Source organism: Chiloscyllium punctatum, chromosome 10 (genome assembly GCF_047496795.1).
Source record: "Chiloscyllium punctatum isolate Juve2018m chromosome 10, sChiPun1.3, whole genome shotgun sequence".
Lineage (NCBI taxonomy): Eukaryota > Metazoa > Chordata > Chondrichthyes > Orectolobiformes > Hemiscylliidae > Chiloscyllium > Chiloscyllium punctatum.
The window spans coordinates 45,686,197-45,708,635 of NC_092748.1; the positions used below are offsets into that span (position 1 = coordinate 45,686,197).

Below are 22,439 nucleotides of genomic sequence, written 5' to 3' on the forward strand. Positions count from 1 at the left end.
TGTATTGTCAAACAAATGAATTCACATGGGCAAGTAAGATCAGCAGATTTTTATTTCATATACAAAGCAACAGCAGTTCCTTTCCATGCATTCCCTTATTCCTGCACGGTCAACTGATAGACCACTGTGCACTTTCCTTCAACCCCATGTGTAACAGGCTATGTTTTTAAGCATAGGCATAACCAGAAGTAGTCTCTTAGGTGCCTTTACTGACCATGAGCAAAGTGTATATGTCAATTTTCACAGTCCACATTTCACATGGGAATAGCTAGAGGAAACCTGGCAACAGCTCACATGATTGCTGTTTTACAACTCGCACCTCTCTCTCACTATTAGAATGGAAATTGCGATGAAACTGTGCAATTTAAGAGACATGTATTCTGTTCTGTTTCTCTTGCAGAAGAGTTTTGCACAGTGATGTTGTACTGTCTCCTTCAGAAAGGCAGTTGGCAAAAAGCTTGGAGTTATCTTTTTCTTTAGAAAAGGACAAAAGGATCAGGGCTCACACAGAGCCAGAAAGGACTTTTAGTTTTGCTTTCAGTTAGTGAGAAGATTTCTGCGAGCTGTTGAGCTAAAAGCTTGCGCTTCCGGTGACTAGAATGAAGTCTTAGAAAGTGAGGCTTCCTCTTAAAAATCTTCCCTCTGGACTGGAGAGAGACAGCACATGAGATCCATAACTGTTTTGCTGAATAGCATTTGTTAGCAAAGGCTGTGTTTGTGGAATGCTACATTGAAACAGTTGTTGATTAATGGTGAAAAGTACATTATCTTGTTAAGTATTTCAATAAAGTTATTCTAATTATTTTTTCTTGTATTTTAGCTGTTTTGTAAAAATAAGCATATTATGATAAAAGCCTAGTGGTGGACCATTTGAATCATATCTGGAACACCGCACCTTACATTTGCCTTTAAATAAATATAAAAGTTAAGATTGAGGCTACCTCCTTCCAATACCTTGCAAGGGGTCTGGTCAGATCCAAGTACAAAGTGCCATGTGTACACATGAGGAAGCAAAATCCAGCACCACGCGCAATTAAAGGATAGAACATAATGTAGATGGAGACCCGGCATTGTGCTTTAATACTTACCTAAATATTATAGGCCTGAAATATGAAAGCATTCTTTACAAACACAGTTAAAACCAAGCCATGTTTTAGCTACACAAAATAAGGAATAATCTCAGATGGTATATGTTAATCTTATTGAATTAGCTCTTGTATGACATAATTATGCAATGCACACAATGCTGAAAACAGGTGCCCTGAAACCACATCGGTTGTTGTTGAGTATTGTAGAAGTTTCCTCATCTTCTCCTGAGATGTTTTGCAGCTCAAGATTTCAGAGTACATTTCATTAGTAAGACCATATCCCATCATTTGATCGGCAAGTTCATCGACGTGTTTTACTTTCTGAACAAGACTTCCCCAATTCGAGAACAGAAATGATTTCTTGTCTGTTATTACAGAAAATGGACACAAACAAAAGGAATAATTAATGCCATGCCCCAAATGCAAGACTTACACAAACCTTATGACTTTGTTGAGTATTTGGCTGAAAGTTTGTTTTGACAAATTGTGATTCCTATGTCAAGAAATTGGAAAATGTTGAAAACTTAATTTGTGGGATTGAAAAAAAAACTAATGTAATCTTACCTCACCAAATGGATTATCAGTAAGTTCCCTTGATTCAGAAAAGATTCCATTTGTATGGAAAATAACAAACATAACTGTACTATTCAAGAAGGGAGGGAGGCAGAAGAAGGGAAACTATAGGCCAGTCAGACTTGACATCAGTCATGTAGAAGATGTTAGAATTAATCATTAAGGAAGTTACAGCTGCATACTTAGAAAGTCTCAAGGTCATCAGGAAGAGTTAGTGTGGTTTCATCTAATGGGAGCCACTTGGATTTCCAGAAGAGACTTGAAAGAAATGACGCATCAAAGGTAACTACAGAAAATCATAATATGGGGGTACCATATTAGTATGGATTGAAGATTGGCTGGGAGAATACAAGTGAATATATAAATGGGTCTTTGTCTCATGGGTAGGATGCAATGAGTGGATTCCCATAGATGTCTGTGTTGAGGCCTCAACACTTTACAATTTAGGTTGAGTATGTGGGCAAAATTTTGGCAGAATATAATGTGGGATAATGTGAAGATGTTCGCTTGAGCAGTACGAATACTGAGGAATAGTGTTACTTAAATCGAGAACATACATTCCACTGCACCTTGGAATTCTGCAGTAAGTGTTCTACTGCATGCACCTAAAGAAGTTAGTCTGTGAAGATATCAAGGAATTGGGTTGGGGGTGGGGGTGAAACGGGAATTGCTATCCTTCATTATACGAGGAATTGAAGATAAAAGTTGAAGATAAAAGCAAAGTACTGCTGAGATCTGGAATAAAAATAAAGTGCTCCAGAAACTCAGCAAGTCTGGCAGGATCTGTGGAGTTGGAAACAGAGTTAATGTTTTGGAATAACAAAAGGTAATATTGGACTCAAATCTCCTCAGGTCTTGCCAGACATGGTGATCTTGTTCAGCACTTGCTGCTTTTGTTAAAAAAGTAAGGATGTTATGCTTCAACTGTATTAGGCATTGGTGAGACCATTACTTAACAATTTTGATCTCCTTATTCAAGGAAGAATAACATATGCACTGGAGGTAGTTAAGAGGACGTTCACTAAATTGAGACTCAGAATGAGTGGTTTATCTTATGAGGGTTGTATAAATAGGCTAGCCTTGTTTCCACTGGAATTAATACAGGGATGATTTGATTGAAGTGTCTAAGATTCTGAACAGTGTTGGAAGGTGGATATGCAAAAGGAAGATTCCACTTCAGGGTCAGTCCAGAATGAGAGGGCATTGTTTTAAAACTAGTGGTTGGACGGAGATTAGGAGACATTTTGTCTTCCAGAGAGTTATGCAAATTTATTGCCTCAGAAGGTGGTGGAGGCAGAATCATCAAATATTTTTAAAGTCAGATGTGGATAGGCTTGAAAAGTTCTGAAGAAGGGTCAGTGGATGCAAAAGGTTAACTTTGTTTTCTCTCCACAGATGCAGCCAGACTTGCTGAGTTTCTACAGCAATTTCTATTTTATTTCAGACTGCCAGCATCTTCAGTTCTTTATTTCAGTTTAATGGATTGACTCTTGTTGGACAATGGAATCAAGGGAGACTGGAGATAAGCAGAAAGCTGGAATTCGAAACACAAACTGAGCAAACATGACCATATTGAACCATGGATCAGGCTAAAGAGACTGAATGGTCTACTTCAGTACCTAATTCATACGTTGATAGGATTTTTAAAAAATTCTTCATCTCTTACTTTGAATTAGATTGAAAAAGGTGTTTATTATGTCTGGATCAAAAATATTTTAATTTACTGAGGCTGCAACAGAGATGACTGACCTGCTGAGCTATCCAGAATTTTCTGTATTTATTTTAGATTTCCAAAATCCAAAGTACTTTGCTTTTGTTGTTTTAATTTGGATTGACAACAGTGCCCTATGAGAACCAAGGGCCAAAACAATGGAATTTTAAAAGCAGCAAGTTCTGCATCTGTCACAGTACTCAGATTAATTGAAGTTTAGGGCTGATTATTTTGACATCTTGCTTTTCATTATTTAATTCTTTTTTGAATTCAAACAATACAAGTTCAGAAAAAGTTCGTTTTTACAGCAACAGTTTTTTTTTCGCCTTAATTCAACACAGGTGTGTTTTAATAGTACTTTCTGGAAGGTCAACAATTTAGCAGCTGTTTGGTGTCCTATGCCTGTGACCAGCTGTTATGTTGAACAGGACAATTGAAAGTTAACTAGAGAAAATGGGTAGTGAGGGTAGCAACTCTATGAGGGTCATAAGTGCATCTCACAGCCCTCCATCAAATTGCAAGGTTCTGCCTAGGTTTAAAAATGTGTGCAATGTAATCAATACATAGATTAGTGCTTCAATACTATCAGTAACAAATTTGAAGCCAATTGATTTTCTGAGCTAGTTCTACGATTTGACAACTCAAAAGAAGTTTCGTAACATAAATTTTGTTCCATCCTTCAGTGTCCTGCTCTCAAGGACCAACTTGTATCCTACCATATTGAGTCGTAGGATAGAATGCCTACATTGTGGAAGCAGGCTGTTTGACTCATCGAGTCCATGCCAACTTTCCAAAGAGCATCCCACCCAGACCCACCCCGCTACTCTACATTTCCCACAGCTAATCCACCTAGCCTGCATATCCCTGGACATTATAGGCAACTTAGCTTTGCCAACCCACCTAACCCGCACATCTTTGGATTGTGGGAGGAAACCGGAGCACCCGGAGGAAACCCACACAGACACAGGGAGTATGTGCAAACCTCACACAGACAGCAACCCGAGGCTAGAATCAAAGCCGAGTCCCTGGTGCTGTGAGGCAGCAGTGCTCACCACTGAACCACCGTGCCACCCCACTGGTTAGGGCAACATTTGAAGAATCTCCACTGGCTTACTAATACTGAAAGTTATCTGTCATCTTAATTGGCAGGCAGCTTGAATAACAACAGCAGTGAATTTCTGAACCTAAATGGGCAGGTACAATTGCTCATCAAGAGGCTTCACAACTTTTACTGGAGATAGGGATCAGGGTTTCCTTTGTAAATGAATGCAAAATGTAGCCAGTGGAAACTACTGCCATCTCACCAGCCTTTAATAGGATGTAATTTCTCCCATTTGTTACTGGCGCCACATGGCAGGACCGAATAAGTGAGTCAACCAAAAATTCTCAAACTTTAGACAAATTCTGTTCAGTCTGTCCAATATTTCAACTAAAACCTTACAGGATGTTTTAATCTAGTCATTATTACATGGTATGGGAAAATGTAGGAGATGTGATTATAAGGTTTTCTGAAACACTACGTGATTGAGTATCTGTGTACAAGATAGAGTGTTTCAATATTTTTACGGATACATCTATGATGTGGGACTTGCAATAATGATTAAAGCTTCATCACATGACCTGCTGCTTCAATCCCCTTGTCTAGTAAAACATCCTTTTAATTCCTGTTACCTGTTTCCCTACAATTAGTTAGCAAAAGTGTCTTAAGAAAATGGAAATACTGCCCATATTTTTTAAAAAAAATGCCAAATGTATTTTTTTCTGGCTTGCTCACAGCAGTGTTTGAGAGATTAACTACTGATGTTTGAGGACTCAGCTCAAACCTGGAGGATTAGTAACCCTCCGTTCTATTATCCTGTATCTGTCATATATTCTACCTTTTTTTAATCAAGAGTAAAATTTATTACCTGTTACTTTATCCTCCAACTCTTTGACACTTATTTCCTTTGTGGAACCTGTAAACAAGATATCATTTTAATCATTTTAGCCTCTTGAATATTTTAGTTAATTACATACATAGTAAATATTTCATTCTTTCAGCAAAGTATTTATAAAACTTCACACTTCCTGCCTGTATTTACCAGAAATTTCATCGTACATAATGTCAGTCTTAAAATAGTTTAGATTATAAGAGTATTGATTTATTACAATACATTAAGGGAAAGGATATTGTTGTACATGGGTCTGAAAGGTTCAACACTGATTGTGTGCCATACACACCACCTCCTATCATGATGTTATGATAACTGGTGCCCAAATTAATCCAAGATCTCAAAGAATCATTTTTTAAACCAGGTCCCTCCTAAAAGTATCTGTAAGGGTATATAGCATATCTTTATTTTTGGAGATCCCTCTTTTTAAGAGACACAACATAGCCAGAATTTAAAAGCTTGCTTCAAATGACTGTTTTAAGAGACACAAAAAAAAAACTTGCTTTAGCTTCAGTGAAAAAAAAAGGGCTTTTGAGAGGGGAATCATTCCGAGGCAAAAAAAAGCATTATCTGACTGGCAAGATTCCAAAGACTGCAAACAGAGCGCTAAAGAAGATTTTAAAAATTGGAAGATTTGTAACAAAATCAAATTGTAATTCAAAAACTTTTTAAAAATCACTACAATAAGTAATTAATTCTAGTCTCATTATGGCTGTGTTCAGCCATTAAAAAAAAACAGCAGCCAAAGTTATCCTGCAGAAATTAACTGTCTCTTTGAAACTATTTACAATATTAATAAATTCTAGTTAAAGATCCTTTAAATAATCAGAGATAGATTTCAATGAAATTATAAAACATTAAAGGGATGCCTGGCATTTGTTGTCTGACTAGCTAAAAAAATGTTAACAATAGAAAGGATTATAAAAATTATAATTGTTATTATTGAGTGTTTATAACAGAATCAATTTTTTAAGCACTAATGGAATTTGATAGAGATAGCCAGTAAAATGGACAATCGAATTCAAACAGCCCTTAGAGATAAACAATGAGGGGCATGATCAAAAAAGGGGACAGCCAGTAACTTTGGAATGCAATGTAGAAAGATCCCAAGGGGCCTGCCGATTATAATAATTGTTAGAGATCATTAAAAAAACTAAATCTAGTGCTGACCATCGGAGTAACCATCATTGATCAGGTGTTTTACAAGATTGATCTTAAAGAAGGGAAGGGGAGGGTATTGTAAAAATGCTGTGCATGATCATTGTAACACAAAATGTATAAGATTACTGCTTTTTACTGGAAAATCAGAGTGTGTTATTGATTTCTCTTTTGATCTGTGGTGAAGATTAAGAAAATGATTGAGTTTTCATGTTGAAGCCAGATTCTGGGAAGATCCTTTAGCCCTCTCCCTGTGTTAGCTGGTTTTTGCTTGAACCAAAATCCACTACATGCCTATATCCTGTCTCCTGACTTGAAATGCATCCTGTATCTCTGCCTGAGAGCAGCTTATTCCTTTGATTATAGCATGTGCCATAGCAGGTCTGAAATGCTTTCTGTGGTCCTTTAAAGTATTCTTCAATGTTAAGCATTGCCACAAGATTTTCTTCTCTAGGGTTCATCAGACCTTCAGATCTCTGTGGATGACTTTTAGAAAGTTGCTCACCGTGTTGGATGTGTACACACTTTAGTCTTCATATTTCCTTCAGATCGTCACTGCTGACCACCATGTTGTTTGGTCAAGCGAAAGCAAATCTTCTGATTGCCATTGTTACTTAGCCTTGTGTATATGCTGTCATCAATATGTCCAAGGGATACACTCTTCAAAGGCCTGGATGGTCTAGTGGGATGAGGATAGCTACCTTCTAGTCTAACTAAAAAGAATCACTTACACTAAAACAAGTGCTTGTTTATTGTATCTATGTAACTATTTACAAGGTGCAAGTGTGGGAGTGAGCTTCTTTAATTTCAGACAGTTCAGAACAATCATATGAGCCTTACCATGGAACACTTGTACAATCTTGGAATACATCTGTCAAACCCTCCTTTCCCCACTCTAAATATTTTCAAGTCACAAATCAGAGGAAACAGATGTTAAATTGCACAAGTTATCAAGATCAGCTTATATCATGGCCAATTTAGTACCAGAAGTCAACATTAAGAGCTAATCATTTTAAGTCTGAGCTTATTTTTGAAGCCTAAGCCAGTGTTAACAACTTAGCCAGTGAGCCAGGGTGGCACAGTAGCTCAGTGGTTAGCACTGCTGCCTCACAGCACCCGTGTCCCAGGTTCGATTCCAGCCTCGGGTGACTGTCTCTGTGGAGTTTGCACATTCTCCCTGTGTCTGCGTGGGTTTCCTCTGGTTTCCTCCCACAGTCCAAAGATATATAGGTCAGATGAATTAGCTATGCTAAATTGCCCATAGTGTTAGATGCATTAGTCAGAGGGAAATGGGTCTGGATCAGTGTGGACTGGTTGGGCCAAAGGGCCTGTTGTCACACTGTGGGGAATCTAATCTTATTGAGTTTTCACATTTCATAGGTGGCAATAATTTACTTTCCTTCCCTCTGAATGTTAGATGAGATGCAATCAAATTTACTTGAGATTATCGTTCCTGGTGAAATGCTAAAGTGCTTAACCAGAGTAAGTCTAAAAACAACCTTTCCAACCATTTTGAAAGGGAACCTAATCACAAGTAGTGATTGGCAACAGACATCAAAGTAAATAAATCTTGTCACTTGGGCCAATGGGATCAAAGGTTATGGGGTGAAAGCAGGCTCAGGCCATTGAGTTGGACATTTAACCATTATAGTAATGAATGGCTGAGCAGACTTGAAGGGCTGAATGGCCTCCTCCTGCTCCTATCCTTCTATGTTTCTGTGTTATTACAAACATATTCTAAGCAAGACATTACAAAAGTAACATCATGAAGAATACAGAACATTGCACAAAACTAAACAATTAACAGACAATTATATAGAACACAGATCCCTGCTAATTATTTACCTAAAGTCAGACTGTTTGGCAGACTCCTGTCATTCTTGGATGAATTGATATTCAAAGGTATGCTGACATTTGGGGTACTCAAAGTTTGATTAGTTTGGATTATGGGACACACAACGAAGGAACCTCCAGCAGCATGAACATCAGCGTTGATAAAATGTTGTCCACTGGGTTTAACAGCTGCAGAAAAGTAATAGGAAAAGATTAGAAATTTTAATTATTCAGCACATTAATTGTATTGCAATGACCAAACAGAAACATAGAACACAAAAGCAGGATTAACCATTTGATCCTTGAGCCTGCTGCACCATTCATTATATCATGGCTGATCATCGAGCTCAGTACATTAACTCTGTCCAAATCCCTTGATTCCTTTAGCAACAATGGTTAGCAACAACTTTAGCAACAACTACTTCCTTCTTGGACAGACAATGTTTTCGCTTCGGCCATTTTCTGTGGTAGTAAATTTGACAGGCTCACCACTCTCTGGGTGAAGAACGTTCTCCTCATCTCAGTCCCAAGGATTTGCCTCCTATTCTTAAACTATGACCCCTGATTCTGGACTCCCCTACCATTGAGAAGATCCTTCCTGCATCTAAATTATCTGGTCCTGTTAGAATTTTATAGGGTTCTATGAGATTTACCCCTTATTCTTCTAAATTCCAGTGAATACAATCCTAGTCAACTCTCCTCACGTGTCAGTCCTGCCGTCCCACAAATCAATTCCATAAACCTTTGCTGCATTTCTTCTCCTGCAAGAATATCCTACCTCAGATAAGGAGACCAAAACTGCACACAATATTCCAAGTGTGACCTCAACAATGCCCTTTATAATTGTAGCAAGACATCCTTGTTATACCATAAGACCATGAGATATAAGAGCAGAATTAGACCATTTGGCCCATTATGTCTGCTCCAACATTTGATCATGGCTGACATGTTTCTCAACACCATTCCCCTGTCTTCTCCCTATAACCCTTGATCCCCTTACCAATGAAGAATCTATCTCTGTCTTAAATACACTCAATGACTTGGCCCTTACAACCGTCTGTGGCAGTGAGCTATAAAGATTCGCACCCTCTGGCTGAAGAGATTCCTCCTTATCTCAGTTCTAAAGGGTCACCCCTTCACACTGAGGCTATGCCCCCGGTTCCTAGTCTCTCTTATTAGTGGAAACATAATCTCCAAGTCCACTCTATTCAGGCCTGTCAGTATTCTGTAAGTTTCAATCATCTTCCTCAGTTCTATAGAGTACAGATCCAGTGTCCCCTTCCTCTCCTCATATGACAAGCCCTTCATTCCCGGGATCATTTTTGTAGCTCTCTTGTAAACCCTCTTTACTCAACCATCGCATTACATCTGATTCAACTTTTCCCCTTTCAAACTGTAGGGTGAGTTTGTTCATATTATGGTCACTGCTCCCTAATCAAGTCTGCCTCATTACACATCACCAAATTCAGAAGTGCCTGTTCCCTTACTGGACTCTACCACAAGCTGCTCCAAAATCCCACCCCGGAGACATTCCATGAATTATTTTTCTTGGGATCTGCGACCAACCTGATTTTCTCAACCCACCTGCATTTTGAAATCCCCCATGATAGTTGCAATAGTGCCTGTCTTACATGCCTTTTCTATTTCCTGATTTATTTTCTTCCCCACATACTGACGACTGGATTTTTTTCCTTTGTGGTTCCTCAACTCAACTCTACCCACACAGATTCCACACCTTCCAACTCAATATCACTTTTTCCTAACAATTTAATTTTATTTTTTACCAACAAGGCAATCTCGCTATCTCGGGCTATCTATCTGACTTTTCAATAGGACATGTATCCTTGTATATCTAATTCCCAGCCCTGATCGCTTTGCAGCCACATCTCTGTTATTCCCACATCATATTCAATCTGCACTATACATTCATTTACCTTGTTTGACATATAGCATGCATTTAGGTATACCACAGTCAGTCCTGTATAATTCTCATACTTGTCCCCTTATCTCTTATGCCTTAAGTTTGATTCCTGACCCTTTCCATACTCTCTGTCTTCTTATTTGCTCTAGAAACTTTAAATGAGCTCTCCTGAACGCCCCCCACCCCACACCTCTCACTTTACCCTTTTCCCTAATTTTCCATACTACTGAACCCAATCACCAACTCCAACCGAGTTTAAAGTTTAGTTTAAATCCCTACCAACAGCCCTAGTTATGTAATTCACCAGGACTCTGGTCACAGCATTATTCAGATGGAACCCACCCTGTCAGAACAGCTCTCTCCTTCCCCAGTTTTGGTGCTAAATGCCCATGAAATTTAACCTATTTCTCCCACACCAAGCTTTGAGCCACACATTTACCTCTTCAATGTTGTTGACCTTGAGCCAGTTTGCTCGTGGCTCAGGTAATAATCCAGAGCTTATTGTCTTCTTCGTTCTAATTTTAATTTTGCTCCTAACAGCTCATATTCCCTGAACAGAGCCTCTTTCCTCTTTCTACCTATATTATGAGTACCTACATGCAGCCCAGATGAAGTATACTGAACTTGAGCACCAGGCAGGCAAAACAGCCTTCAGGACTCTTGATCCTGCCAACAGAGAACAGTGTTTATTACCCTGATTACAGCTACATTTCTCTTTTCTCCACCCTCTTGAATGGCTCCTTGTGCCACAGTGCTATGAGCAGTTTGCTCATCCTCCTTACAGCCCCTGCTCTCATCCACAAAGGCAGCAAGAATCTCAAACCTGTTAGACAAGCTTAAGGGCTGAGGTTCCTTCAGCACTACCTCCTGAGCCCTTCCATCTGCCTCACTGGTAGTCTACCTTCCTGTCCTTGACAACTGATCAAATCCAATGTAGGGATGTGACCGTCTCCTGAAACAGTGTCTAGCTAACTCTCCCCCTCCCTGATCCTGTACTCAAATCCTCTCATTATAAAGGCCAATATACAGTTTGCATTCTTTCCTGCCTGCTGTACCAGCACACTTACTTTTAGCAACATCCAGGTCTTGATAAACATTTCCCTCTCTCAATTTACAGCCACTCAAATAATAATCTACCTTTCTATATTTGCTATCAAAATGGACAACTTAACACTTACCCATATTTGCTACATCTGCCAAGCATTTGTCCACTCAGTCTGTCCAAATCACATTGTAACATCTCTGTATCCTCCTCACAGATCACCTTTTCACTCAGCTTTGTTTCATCTCCAAATGTTGAGATGTTACATTTAGTTCACTTTTACCTAATTCATTAATATATATTGTCTTAGTATCAACACTCACAGTACCCACCAGTCATTACCTGCCATTCAGAAGACCCATTTATTTCTACCTTTTGTTTCCTTTCTGCTAACCAATTTCCTAATCATCTCAATGTACTGCACTCACTCCCATCCTCTTTAATTTAACACATTAATCTTTGTTGGAAGCCTTCTTAAGGTCCAAATAAACCACACTGACTGGCTTCCTTGTTGAACTCCATTAGTTACATCCTCGAAGAATTCCAATAGATTTGTCAAGCGTGATTTCCCTTTTGTCAATCCATGCTGACTATGTCTGATTCAATCACTGTTTTCTAAGTGTTCTGCTATAAATCTTTGATAATGGACTCCAGCATCCTCCCCACTACTAATGTCAGACTCATTAGTTTATAATTGCCTGTTTTCTAACTATATCCCTTTTTAAATAGGACTTAATTAACTGCTCAATGCTTCCAGGCAGTTACACATTAAAGAAGTTGCCACCAGGCAACATTTGTTCTGACAAGCCTTCCTCCAATAAAAACGTTCTGGGGAAAACTTGCCCCAAAGTGTCAGCTTCCACATGTACAATGTTGACACCTAGATCTATGCCATCACTACCATCTTTTACAAATTCTTCATAGTCCTTAACCTGGTACAGTTCTTGTATAAAACCTGGTACTGATTGAGTTGAATTGGCCTTCAGGTAAATATTGTGGAGACTGAACCCACGCCCTCTTTGGTTCCCACCAAAACCTTCATTCTTTTGCCATTGTTTCCAGTCTTCTTCTAGGCAAATGCCAACCTTTCTGAGCCAGACTGGTCGCACACTTGATATTTTATTTGATCCCAAGGTTAACTTCTGACCACACAGAAACCAAGAGCACTTATTTTTATCTCTGAAACATTCCTCAACTCTGTCCCTACCTCAGCTCATTTGCTCTTTACCTCCTTTAAGTCACTCCTTAAAACCTTGCAATTTTCTAAGGTTTTAGTCATACATCCTTCTTTGTGTGGATTGATGTCAAATTTTATTTGATAATTCTCTTGTGAAGCACATAGTGCATTATAAACTCTTTATATTTGAAAGCTGTGCTATAATCAGTGCCATAGAGGCCTAGTCCTTTCAGATGTTAAAATTAAATAAGCCTCTATTTTGTACCTGCTCTAATCTGCTAGATGCAATAACAATATATTCACATTCTTTTAAATTAATTTTAGAATGTACTGGGACATGTTTCATTAAAAATGTTGTTGTAATTTCTTGTGGCTATATGACTTAATCAGCAGTGTTACAGGAGTCTGCCATGTTGATAAATGAAAGTATTAATCATTGTTTTAAACAATCCAGAGCTCTGTGTGAATATGTTATTCATTTCAGCTGCCACATCAAGTGAGGAATAACAACATTTGAGCCATGACAATGGGAATTCACTGAACAATTCAGCAATGATAATCCTTTATACTTTCAGAGATCTACATGGGAATTAATTTGTGGAGGAGGAAATCAAATACACTACCAGTGATTAGAGCACCTTAAGTACACAAGGCTTCCTGTTTAAAGTTTCATAGTTAAACTGTTCATAGCTTGAGAACAGAATTCAAGGTGTTCAGATGTGCAATGTCTTCTTTACCTCCTGACTCTTTTCAGTCTATTATGCAATTCTGAAATAAATTTAGTACTGGAATGATGGTCTGGATATCATTAAGGTTCCATTTTATTTACTGTTTAAACAATCAATTTAAAATTCTAAATGGACAGGTGTGAGGTAGACATTAAGTCAGTGGGTGATCAAATAGGAAGAGAAATCAAAGACTTGACACCCATCAAAATTACTTTCAAAAGAGGGTCAGAACAAAATTCAAATCTTCTTTGATTTAATTTTTGAGTTGGATTCTTTTTGATTTAAGAAACTCCACAAATATAACACTCTCAAGTCTACTTGAAGTTTCTTTAGATGTATATTTTGACAGAGAAATGATCAATAATGTAATTTTTTCTTTAATGTAAAGGGCATACACAAGGCATTTTGATTTTCATTTAATTTTCAGAAACCATTAGGTTCACAGTGGAGGTACATTAAAACAGCAAGAGTTCAATTAATGCACCACCGGTGGCAATTAATTGCCTGTCAATCACAGTAAAGGACAGAAAATAACCTTTGGATTAAAGTATCATAGTGTTCAATAGTGGGAAAAGAAGCATAGATTAATATCAAAACCGTCCTATTCTATCAAGATGCAGGTAAATGAACAGGGAATGTTTGTGAGGATGCACTGATTACCATAAAAAGTACATATTCTGTTCTGTTAGTATAATCCTAGTAATTAAGAGCAATTTATATTGCACACAACTCCTCACAATAGTAAAGAATTGCTTTCAACTTGAATGATTAACCACTTTCATAATTTATTAGTCTACAAGCTAAACAGGCTGTCTAACTGTTAGTGTAACTAAATTAGGTGAATGACTAGAACAATAAAGAATTGTAGGAATATGTGAAGAATAACAATTGTACTTACATTGCTGTTAAATGCAAGCATATTACAGTTAAAGTTTAACTTGAAAATTTTGAGACAATATTGGATAAAGGATGGCAGAATTTACCTTGTTCTCTATGTGAAAGCCATTCTGTCAGCTTTGGATAAGTCTCTTTAACTTTATCTTTCTGCAGGATACGAATGAAGTTCTCACAGGATAAACTGCCTTTTCCAATTACAATATCAAGAAGATTTATGATTCTTTTTTCAGGATCATTCTCTGCCTTCAGTTTTTGATACTCTCGCTGAGTAATGAGACCATCTTCTTGTACTACTTGTAGAATAAAATCTGGATCATTGGTCAACCATTGAAGAAGATTAAGTTTTGACCTACGAATATCCTCCATGTTGGTTGCCTATAGCTGGAGAAGGAACAAGTATTAGAAAATTGAAATGTTTTAAAATGCTTCAGAGTGAGAAGTGCATTAGAAGACTCAGAAACCCAGAGCAACAAACTACATTGTATCTTTTCCACAAATATGACCAGACTCCCACCAACATGCATTTATAGAGTCATAGAGATATACAGCTCAGAAACAGACCCTTCAGTCCAACTCATCCATCCTGACCAGATATCATACATTAATCTAGTCCCATTTGCCAGCACTTGGTCCATATCCCTTTAAACCCTTCCCATGTATATATCCATCCAAGTGCCTTTTAAATGTTGTAATTGTAATTGTACCAGCCTCCACCATATCCTCTGGCAGCTCATTCCAAACATGCATGACCATCTGTATGAAAACGTTTCCCCTTTAGGTCCCTTTTATATCTTTCCCCTCTCACCTTAAACCTATGCCATCTGGTTCTGGACTCCCCCATCCCATGGAAAAGACTTTGTCTATTCACCCTATCCATACTGCTCATGATTATATAAACCTCATAAGGTGACCCATCAGCCACCGACACTCCAGGGAAAACAGCCTCGGCCTAGTTAGCCGTTCCCTATAGCTCAAATCCTCCAAACCTGGCAACATCCTTGTTAATCCTTTCTGAACCCTTTCAAGTTTCACAACATCCATCCTATATGATCCTTTCATCCTTGTTTGACGAGTTAGGGAAAGTTCTTGATAAGAGGTATAACCTGTGAGGGGAACAAACTTGATGAGTTAAAAAAGGTCATTGGTGCTATTTCCTTTTAGACAGGCACAAGTTGCAACCTTTAAGAATGGTTGCAGCATGGTTATTGGGTTTGGAGAGCCTATAGGCTGCTGCTTAGGATGGGGAACACCACTTAGCACACAGCTAGCAAGGTGGTCTACACCCTGAAATCCACTGACTGATCTTCATTCACAGTTATAGATTTCAAAACCCTTTTCCTTATGACTTGTTACGTTTACTATACTTTGCTATTATGCTATGATTACTTACACCTCCTCTGGAGTTACCTTTTTGGTTTCTGTGCATCTGATTGGGACCTCCTGTTGCCTTGCTCTTGTTTGCTCTTTCCTGCCTACTACTCTATCACAAATTTCACCATTTCATTCTTTGCCTCTCCCCTGTTTCCTGATTCTCTTCTTGCTCATCTTTAACATCTTCCATAGTTCATGATCTCTTTTTATTCTCTCTCTCTACAGATGCAGCCTGCACTGTTTTCAGCATCTTCTGCTTCTTTGTGTGAACCTTAATTAATTTCTGTGCAAATCTTGTTGAGTAGATGTCAGGCATCACGTCTTTCCGTGTGTGTGCTCTGTTGTCAGGATGACATTAAAATGTGACTGCAACAGAGTCTGTCAGTCATGTTCACTGTAGAGCCTGAGGCCAGCTACACACAAACAGCCAGGGGTCTGTTGCTCCATGGATAATCTGAAGAGGTGCCTTGCTTTAAACAAAATTAACTGAAGTTAACATTTTTAATTACCAGAAAGCCCTTAAGTAACCATACATAAACAGCCAAAGCAGCAGCTAAAAAGCCTACTCCCACTTGAAAGAAACATTTCGTTCAGATATACAGCACAAGACAATTTCTTCCTTGCTGATAACATTTGTAAAACAGCAATAGGAGAACATACATAGAATTATACAATACCGAAGAGGCTGTTAAGCCCACTGAGAGCATATCACCAAAAATGCACAATTACCCACATTAGTTTCACGTTCCAGCGCTAGCCCCAGAGCCTTGAACCTTATGACACTTTCCATGTTTGTCCAAGCACTTTTTAAAAGTTATGTGGTTTCCAGCTTCAGCTACCCTTCCAGGCAGTGTATACCAGAACTCCGGAATCATTGATTATGCATTTCTTCAGACTGAAAAAAAGTACTACATTTCCACAAATCTAAATGTCAATACTTTTGAGGTTAAGTGACACATTTTTGGCAAAAGTATCTTTTGCAAATGCCAGACTTGATCTTATTGAGTTAAGGTAAAATTGCCTGTGCAATATTCCATTCCAGTAAAGCTGACGAGAGTGACAGTGAATCACCAAGCTTTTTGCTAAAAGTGCAATAGACTGGATGATATACTCATTCATTTTGTCATCGCAGTTTAAATTTTTTGTAAGAAAGTATTTGAGTTACAAGTTCAGATATGTGCTGCTGCTATTTTGAGGACATGGCTTCAGGCCTCAATCTTCGATGCACCCAAAACGAAATATACCAATGACTTCATTCAAGGAACATGGCTGGGATTTTACAGGGCAGCTGTGGCCCCATCCACTGATTAGAAAGTCAGGAGGGTTCCTGCTGCCACCAGTAAGGAGCCCTGATAGCAATTCATCAAGCAGTTAATGCTCCTGGAAGGGAGGGTATTCTACCAACAAGAGCTAACATGCAATTGGTGGACTGGTTACTGTTCAGCTCCAGAAACGCAACCAGGAGTAATGGCCAGCGCTGGTGTTTCAACAGTCTCAGATAGCAAGAAGGAGAAGCCTGTTAAGATTACAGGTTGGCTGAGGGTGGGCAGTCAGTCAGGCAAATGCTGATAAGAGGAGTATTGATCGCAATGATGGGTCTCATTTGAATGGGGCAACCCTTTCCACTGGGGGACTTTCCATGGATTACAAGCTGGTTGATTGGGTGGGATCCCCTAAAGGTCCCAGCCCTGAGCCCACAGGGTGGTCACCAGGGTGTATCTGGAATAGAATGGCTCTGGAAAAGCACAGCAGGTCAGGCAGCATCCGAGGAGTAGAAAATCGATGTTGTGGGCAAATGCCCTTCTTCTGGAATGAAGGTAGGGAGCCTCCAGGGTGGAGAGATAAATGGGAGAGGGCTGGAGCTGGGGAGAAGGTAACAAAGAGTACTATAGGTGGATGGGGGTGGGATGAAGGTGATAGGTCAGAGAGGAGGGTGGAGTGGATAGGTGGGAAGGAAGATTGGCAGATAGGACAGGTCATGAGGATGGTGCTGAGCAGGAAGGTTGGAACTGGGGTAAGGTGGGGGGAGGGGAAATAAGGAAACTGGTGAAGTCTACATTGATACCATGGGGTTGAAGTGTTCCGAGGCAGAAGATGAGACGTTCTTCCTCCAAGCGTCGGGTGGTGAGGGAATGGTGGTGGAGGAGGCCCAGGACCTGCATGTCCTCGGCAGAGTGGGAGGGGGAGTTGAAATGTTCAGCTACGGGGCGATGGGGTTGATTGGTGCGGGTGTCCCGGAGATGTTCCCTAAAGCGCTCTGTGAGAAGGCGTCCAGTCTCCCCAATGTAGAGAAGACCGCAATGGATACAATAAATGATATTGGTGGATATGCAGGTGAAACTTTGATGGATGTGGAACGCTCCTTTGGGGCCTTGGATGGAGGTGAAGGGGAAGGTGCAGGTTTTGCAATTCCTGTGGCACCAACTGTACATAAACCTCCAATCAACCAGCTACCCAACCTTCAACCACCACCTGCCCAACATGTGACCGAGTCTACATACTGCACATGCGACTCATCTGGACCCTACTAAACCAGAGTAAAAATAAGTCATTCTCAATCCTGAAGGACTACAGAAGAAGAATGCTATACTAATATCGATGAATATTTTAATATACTCATGTGAAAGTCTATTGCTCTTTAATGAATCTATTAATCCATATAAATTAAGTTGTTTAATATCTTTACTAAATTAAAAGGTAAAGGAATGTCCTAATCACTAATACAGTCTTGCACATTATGCTTTCAATTTAATACTCTGTAAATTGTTTTCTAAATCAAGACTCTCTCTCATATGATTGGCAGACTGTAAATGCAGCAGCTTCCATTTAGTATCTTGTACATGGTGGCTCACAGCACCAGGGTCCCAGGTTCAATTCCAGCCTTGGGTGACTGTCTGTGTGGATTTTTGCACATTCTCCCTGTGTCTGTGTGGGTTTCCTCTCACAGTACAAAGATGTGTAGGTTAGGTCGCATCTTCTGCCTTGGAACACTACAACGCTAGGGCATCAATGTGGACTTCACTAGTTTCCTCATTTCCCCTTCCCCCCCACCTTACCCCAGTTCCAACCTTCCAGCTCAGCACCATCCTCATGACCTGTCCTATCTGCCAATCTTCCTTCCCACCTATCCGCTCTACCTTCGTCTCTGACCTATCACTTTCATCCCCACCTCCATCCACCTATTGTACTCTTTGTTATCTTCTCCCCAGCCCTACCCCCCTCCCATTTATCTCTCCACCTCGGAGGCTCCCTGCCTTCATTCCCGATGAAGGGCTTTTGCCCAGAACGTCAATGTTCCTGCTCCTCGGATGCTGCCTGACCTGCTGTGCCTTTCCAGCATCACTCTAATCTGGATTCTGATTTCCAGCATCTGCAGTCCTCACTTTTGACTAGGGTGTATCTGATAAAGTGACACACATGGCAGCAGGGAAAGGCCCTTGACAGTTTCTAAAGGCTTTGCATCATAAAAAGAAGTAGGCCTTCAACTACTGCAGGTAAGAAGCTAGTGACAAAGGGGAAGGTGATGGTCATGTCACCATTTAACCCAATTTTACAGGACCTTACAAAATACAATGATGAAATTACGGGGTTGTCATAAAATCCCATCTGGTTCACTGATGTCGTTTGGGAACAGAAATCTGATGCCAGATTCACAACAATGTGATTGACTCTAACCTGCCCCTCTGAAAAGGCCTAACAAGATGTTCAGTCATATCAAACCACTACAATAAGTTCAAAACAGAAAAAGACCAACTTATGCCCTCACATTAAACTATGGTTCAGAAACGACGAAAGCAGTCCCAGCCTAAGGGATGCAACAAAGACCTCAGCCCCAAGGTCTGGAAGCTTTATCAAAATTGGGTGAACTATTTCCCAGACTGGTCAAGGACCAGATTGACAGGGTCATACCTTACAGACAACATCCCAGACACCACCATCACTGGGTATGTCCTATCAGCAGAACACTAGATGCAGTGGGCAGTATAGTGATACAGTTGGAAGAGAGTGGCTCTATTAAACCTTGATTTGACTGCAGACTCCGTGGGGTCACACGGCATCAGGTCAAGCTAGGAGCCAGAAAACGTTCTGTTGAATACCATCAACTACAGCATCCCACACCTCAGCTCATCCATCTGCAACCACAAGGGCTGAGTAAATAATCTATCTCGATCTTCTCTTGAGGTTACTAATATCACCAAGTTAACCAATCTAGTTCACACTATGGTATCAAGAAAGAGTTGAAGGTACTGGATACAGCAAAAGCTATAGGCCCTGAGAATATTCCAGCAGTAGAATCAAAGACTTCAACTCCAGAACTAGCTATCTTCTGGATTAGTGGTGCTGAAAGTTCAGGCAGCATCCAAGTAGCTTCGAAATTGACGTTTCGGGCAAAAGCCCTTCATCAGGAATAAAGACAGTGAGCCTGAAGCGTGGAGAGATAAGCTAGAGGAGGGTGGGGGTGGGGAGAAAGTAGCATAGAGTACAATGGGTGAGTGGGGGAGGGGATGAAGGTGATAGGTCAGGGAGGAGAGGGTGGAGTGGATAGGTGGAAAAGGAGGTAGGCAGGTAGGACAAGTCCGGACAAGTTATGGGGACAGTTACTGAGCTGGAAGTTTGGAACTAGGGTGAGGCGGAAGATGAGGCGTTCTTCCTCCAGGCATCTGGTGGTGAGGGAGCGGCGGTGAAGGAGGCCCAGGACCTCCATGTCCTCGGCAGAGTGGGAGGGGGAGTTGAAATGTTGGGCCACGGGGCGGTGTGGTTGATTGATGCGGGTGTCCCGGAGATGTTCCCTAAAGCGGTCTGCTAGGAGGCGCCCAGTCTCCCCAATGTAGAGGAGACCGCATCGGGAGCAACGGATACAATAAATGATATTAGTGGATGTGCAAGTAAAACTTTGATGGATGTGGAAGGCTCCTTTAGGGCCTTGGATAGAGGTGAGGGAGGAGGTGTGGGCACAGGTTTTACAGTTCCTGCAGTGGCAGGGGAAAGTGCCAGGATTGAAGGGTGGGTTGTTTGGGGGCGTGGACCTGACCAGGTAGTCACGGAGGGAACGGTCTTTGCGGAAGGCGGAAAGGGGTGGGGACGGAAATATATCCCTGATAGTGGGGTCTGTTTGGAGGTGGCGGAAATGTCGGCGGATGATTTGGTTTATGCGAAGGTTAGGATGGAAGGTGAGCACCAGGGGCGTTTTGTCCTTGTTACGGTTGGAGGGATGGGGTCTGAGGGCGGAGGTGCGGGATGTGGACGAGATGCGTTGGAGGGCATCTTTAACCACGTGGGAAGGGAAATTGTGGTCTCTAAAGAAGGAGGCCATCTGGTGTGTTCTGTGGTGGAACTGGTCCTCCTGGGAGCAGATCCGGCGGAGGCGGAGGAATTGGGAATACGGGATGGCATTTTTGCAAGAGGTAGGGTGGGAAGAGGTGTAATCCAGGTAGCTGTGGAGTTGGTGGGTTTGTAAAAAATGTCAGTGTCAAGTTGGTCGTCATTAATGGAGATGGGGAGGTCCAGGAAGGGGAGGGAGGTGTCAGAGATGGTCCGGGTAAATTTAAGGTCAGGGCACCAACACATTCCACCCTGACATGTGCCATGCTAAACGTGCCATGCCGCTGTTGTTGTGTACAAGCCATTGCTTTCTACTGCTGGCCTGCTGCACTTACAAATAACTAATGTTCACTCTCAGGCACAACCTCAACAATCAAGATTCTAAAAAGGCATGAACTGTAAGCCACTTGCAACTGAATTAGAGCATCTGATCACCTTACCTTTTATTCAAAGGATTATCACAGTAATAAATCCACTATCGTATTGATAAGGAATCAAATCAAAGAAAATAAGGTGCCTTCAAGTAGCACTCTGCTGATACGCCTTCTTTCAAGTTTCACTTTTACCCTATTTCCTGTTTGTGAGAAGGGAGGATCTTAAAATTGGGGAAGGAAGTGACAGTTATAAATGCATCTTGCTGACTTCAAAATCTTAGTTAAAAGCTCCTGTCAAAATTTTGCTGGCTTGGTACCTCTAAATTTTGTATTATGTTTTTCTGAACCTGCCTTACTGAGTATTCTAATATTGACGTTCTGTTTTTACTATTAATCTTTTCACTTCCGGCAAAATGACTACACACAGGAGCAAAAGTTTCAACGTTTGTGTAACAGGATGTTCTCTCACATCTGAAAATGTATGTCCTATACCAATATTGCTGGGTGCTTTACTCTTTGGACGGATAGGGACTGCTAGATGCAATATTCAGAATCTGTCAGTTGCTGGAAATCTGTGCCATTGTCTGCAGCCTACATCATTATTATGGTGCTGAAATGCATATATATTATGGTGTGATTGAATTATGATATTACTTATTACACCATCATTTCCTGGGATATATAAAATGAGACCTTTGCTAGAACATTCAAGACCAGCCACATTACACATTAAATTTAATGGCAATCACTACTTTCCCAAATTAACACTACCATAACCATCACAGACCATTACTTAATGGTGCAAGAATAACACAGTTAATTGCTTAGCTTGTACAGTATAGCTGAGGATGATCTTCATTCTATAATAATCAGTCGAGTGTTTTCCAATGAAGCAAATAACTAGCATATGGGTTAAGAACTGAATTAGGTCACATGGCTTCCTGAGTCTTCTTGGCCATGCAGTAAAATCTGTTCTGCTGTAGGAAAAGATACTTGTTATTTGGCAAGTATAAGTTACTCAAAGGTCTCTTCTATTCCTAAGATGCATCACAGTAAAGCAATTTGCGGTAACATTAATGGAATTTAGAAAAATAAAATTAAATATCAAATTGCATAAAATAATTAAATGTTCCTTGGAGCACAATAAGGATGGCAGGACAGCAAATACATCAGAATTGCAACATATGTGAAATCCTTCATGCTGGTTTAGTCCAGAACAAATATGTCTATGCTAAGTGTTTGAAATCTGAGCAGCTCCAGCTCAGAGTTTATGAGCTGAAGGTTGAACTAGATACCATGATGCAACAGGGAAT

The 22,439-nt window shown here is 40.3% G+C and overlaps 2 protein-coding genes across 2 annotated transcripts in view; one reads left to right on the forward strand and one right to left on the reverse strand.

Annotated features, from left to right (window-relative positions):
* Positions 1-3,344, forward strand: part of zswim2 (zinc finger, SWIM-type containing 2) — a 74,301-nt gene extending 70,957 nt beyond the window's left edge. Inside the window, exon 12 of the mRNA XM_072579045.1 lies at positions 3,057-3,344. Coding sequence (XP_072435146.1) covers positions 3,057-3,140 — 84 coding nt within the window. The 3' untranslated portion in view covers positions 3,141-3,344. The remainder of the gene's footprint in view (positions 1-3,056) is intronic.
* Positions 48-21,306, reverse strand: LOC140482093 (uncharacterized). Its single transcript, XM_072579049.1, has 5 exons — positions 21,193-21,306; positions 14,146-14,440; positions 8,307-8,483; positions 5,280-5,327; positions 48-1,453 (listed from the first exon to the last, which is right to left on the reverse strand). Exons 2-5 carry the CDS (start codon positions 14,423-14,425, stop codon positions 1,200-1,202), a joined length of 759 nt encoding a protein of 252 aa, XP_072435150.1. The 5' UTR covers positions 14,426-14,440; positions 21,193-21,306; the 3' UTR covers positions 48-1,199.
* Between the last annotated feature and the right edge of the window lie 1,133 nt (positions 21,307-22,439).

Bases quoted from the DNA above. Each gene is read 5' to 3' on its own strand.
- LOC140482093 (XM_072579049.1), bottom strand. From the start codon at position 14,425: ATGGAGGATATTCGTAGGTCAAAACTTAATCTTCTTCAATGGTTGACC. The intron at 8,484-14,145 runs GTAAATTCTGCC...ACTTTTCTGCAG, and splicing joins GCTTTCACATAGAGAACAAG to CTGTTAAACCCAGTGGACAA. The intron at 1,454-5,279 runs GTAATAAATTTT...CTGTAATAACAG, and splicing joins GTTGGAGGATAAAGTAACAG to ACAAGAAATCATTTCTGTTC.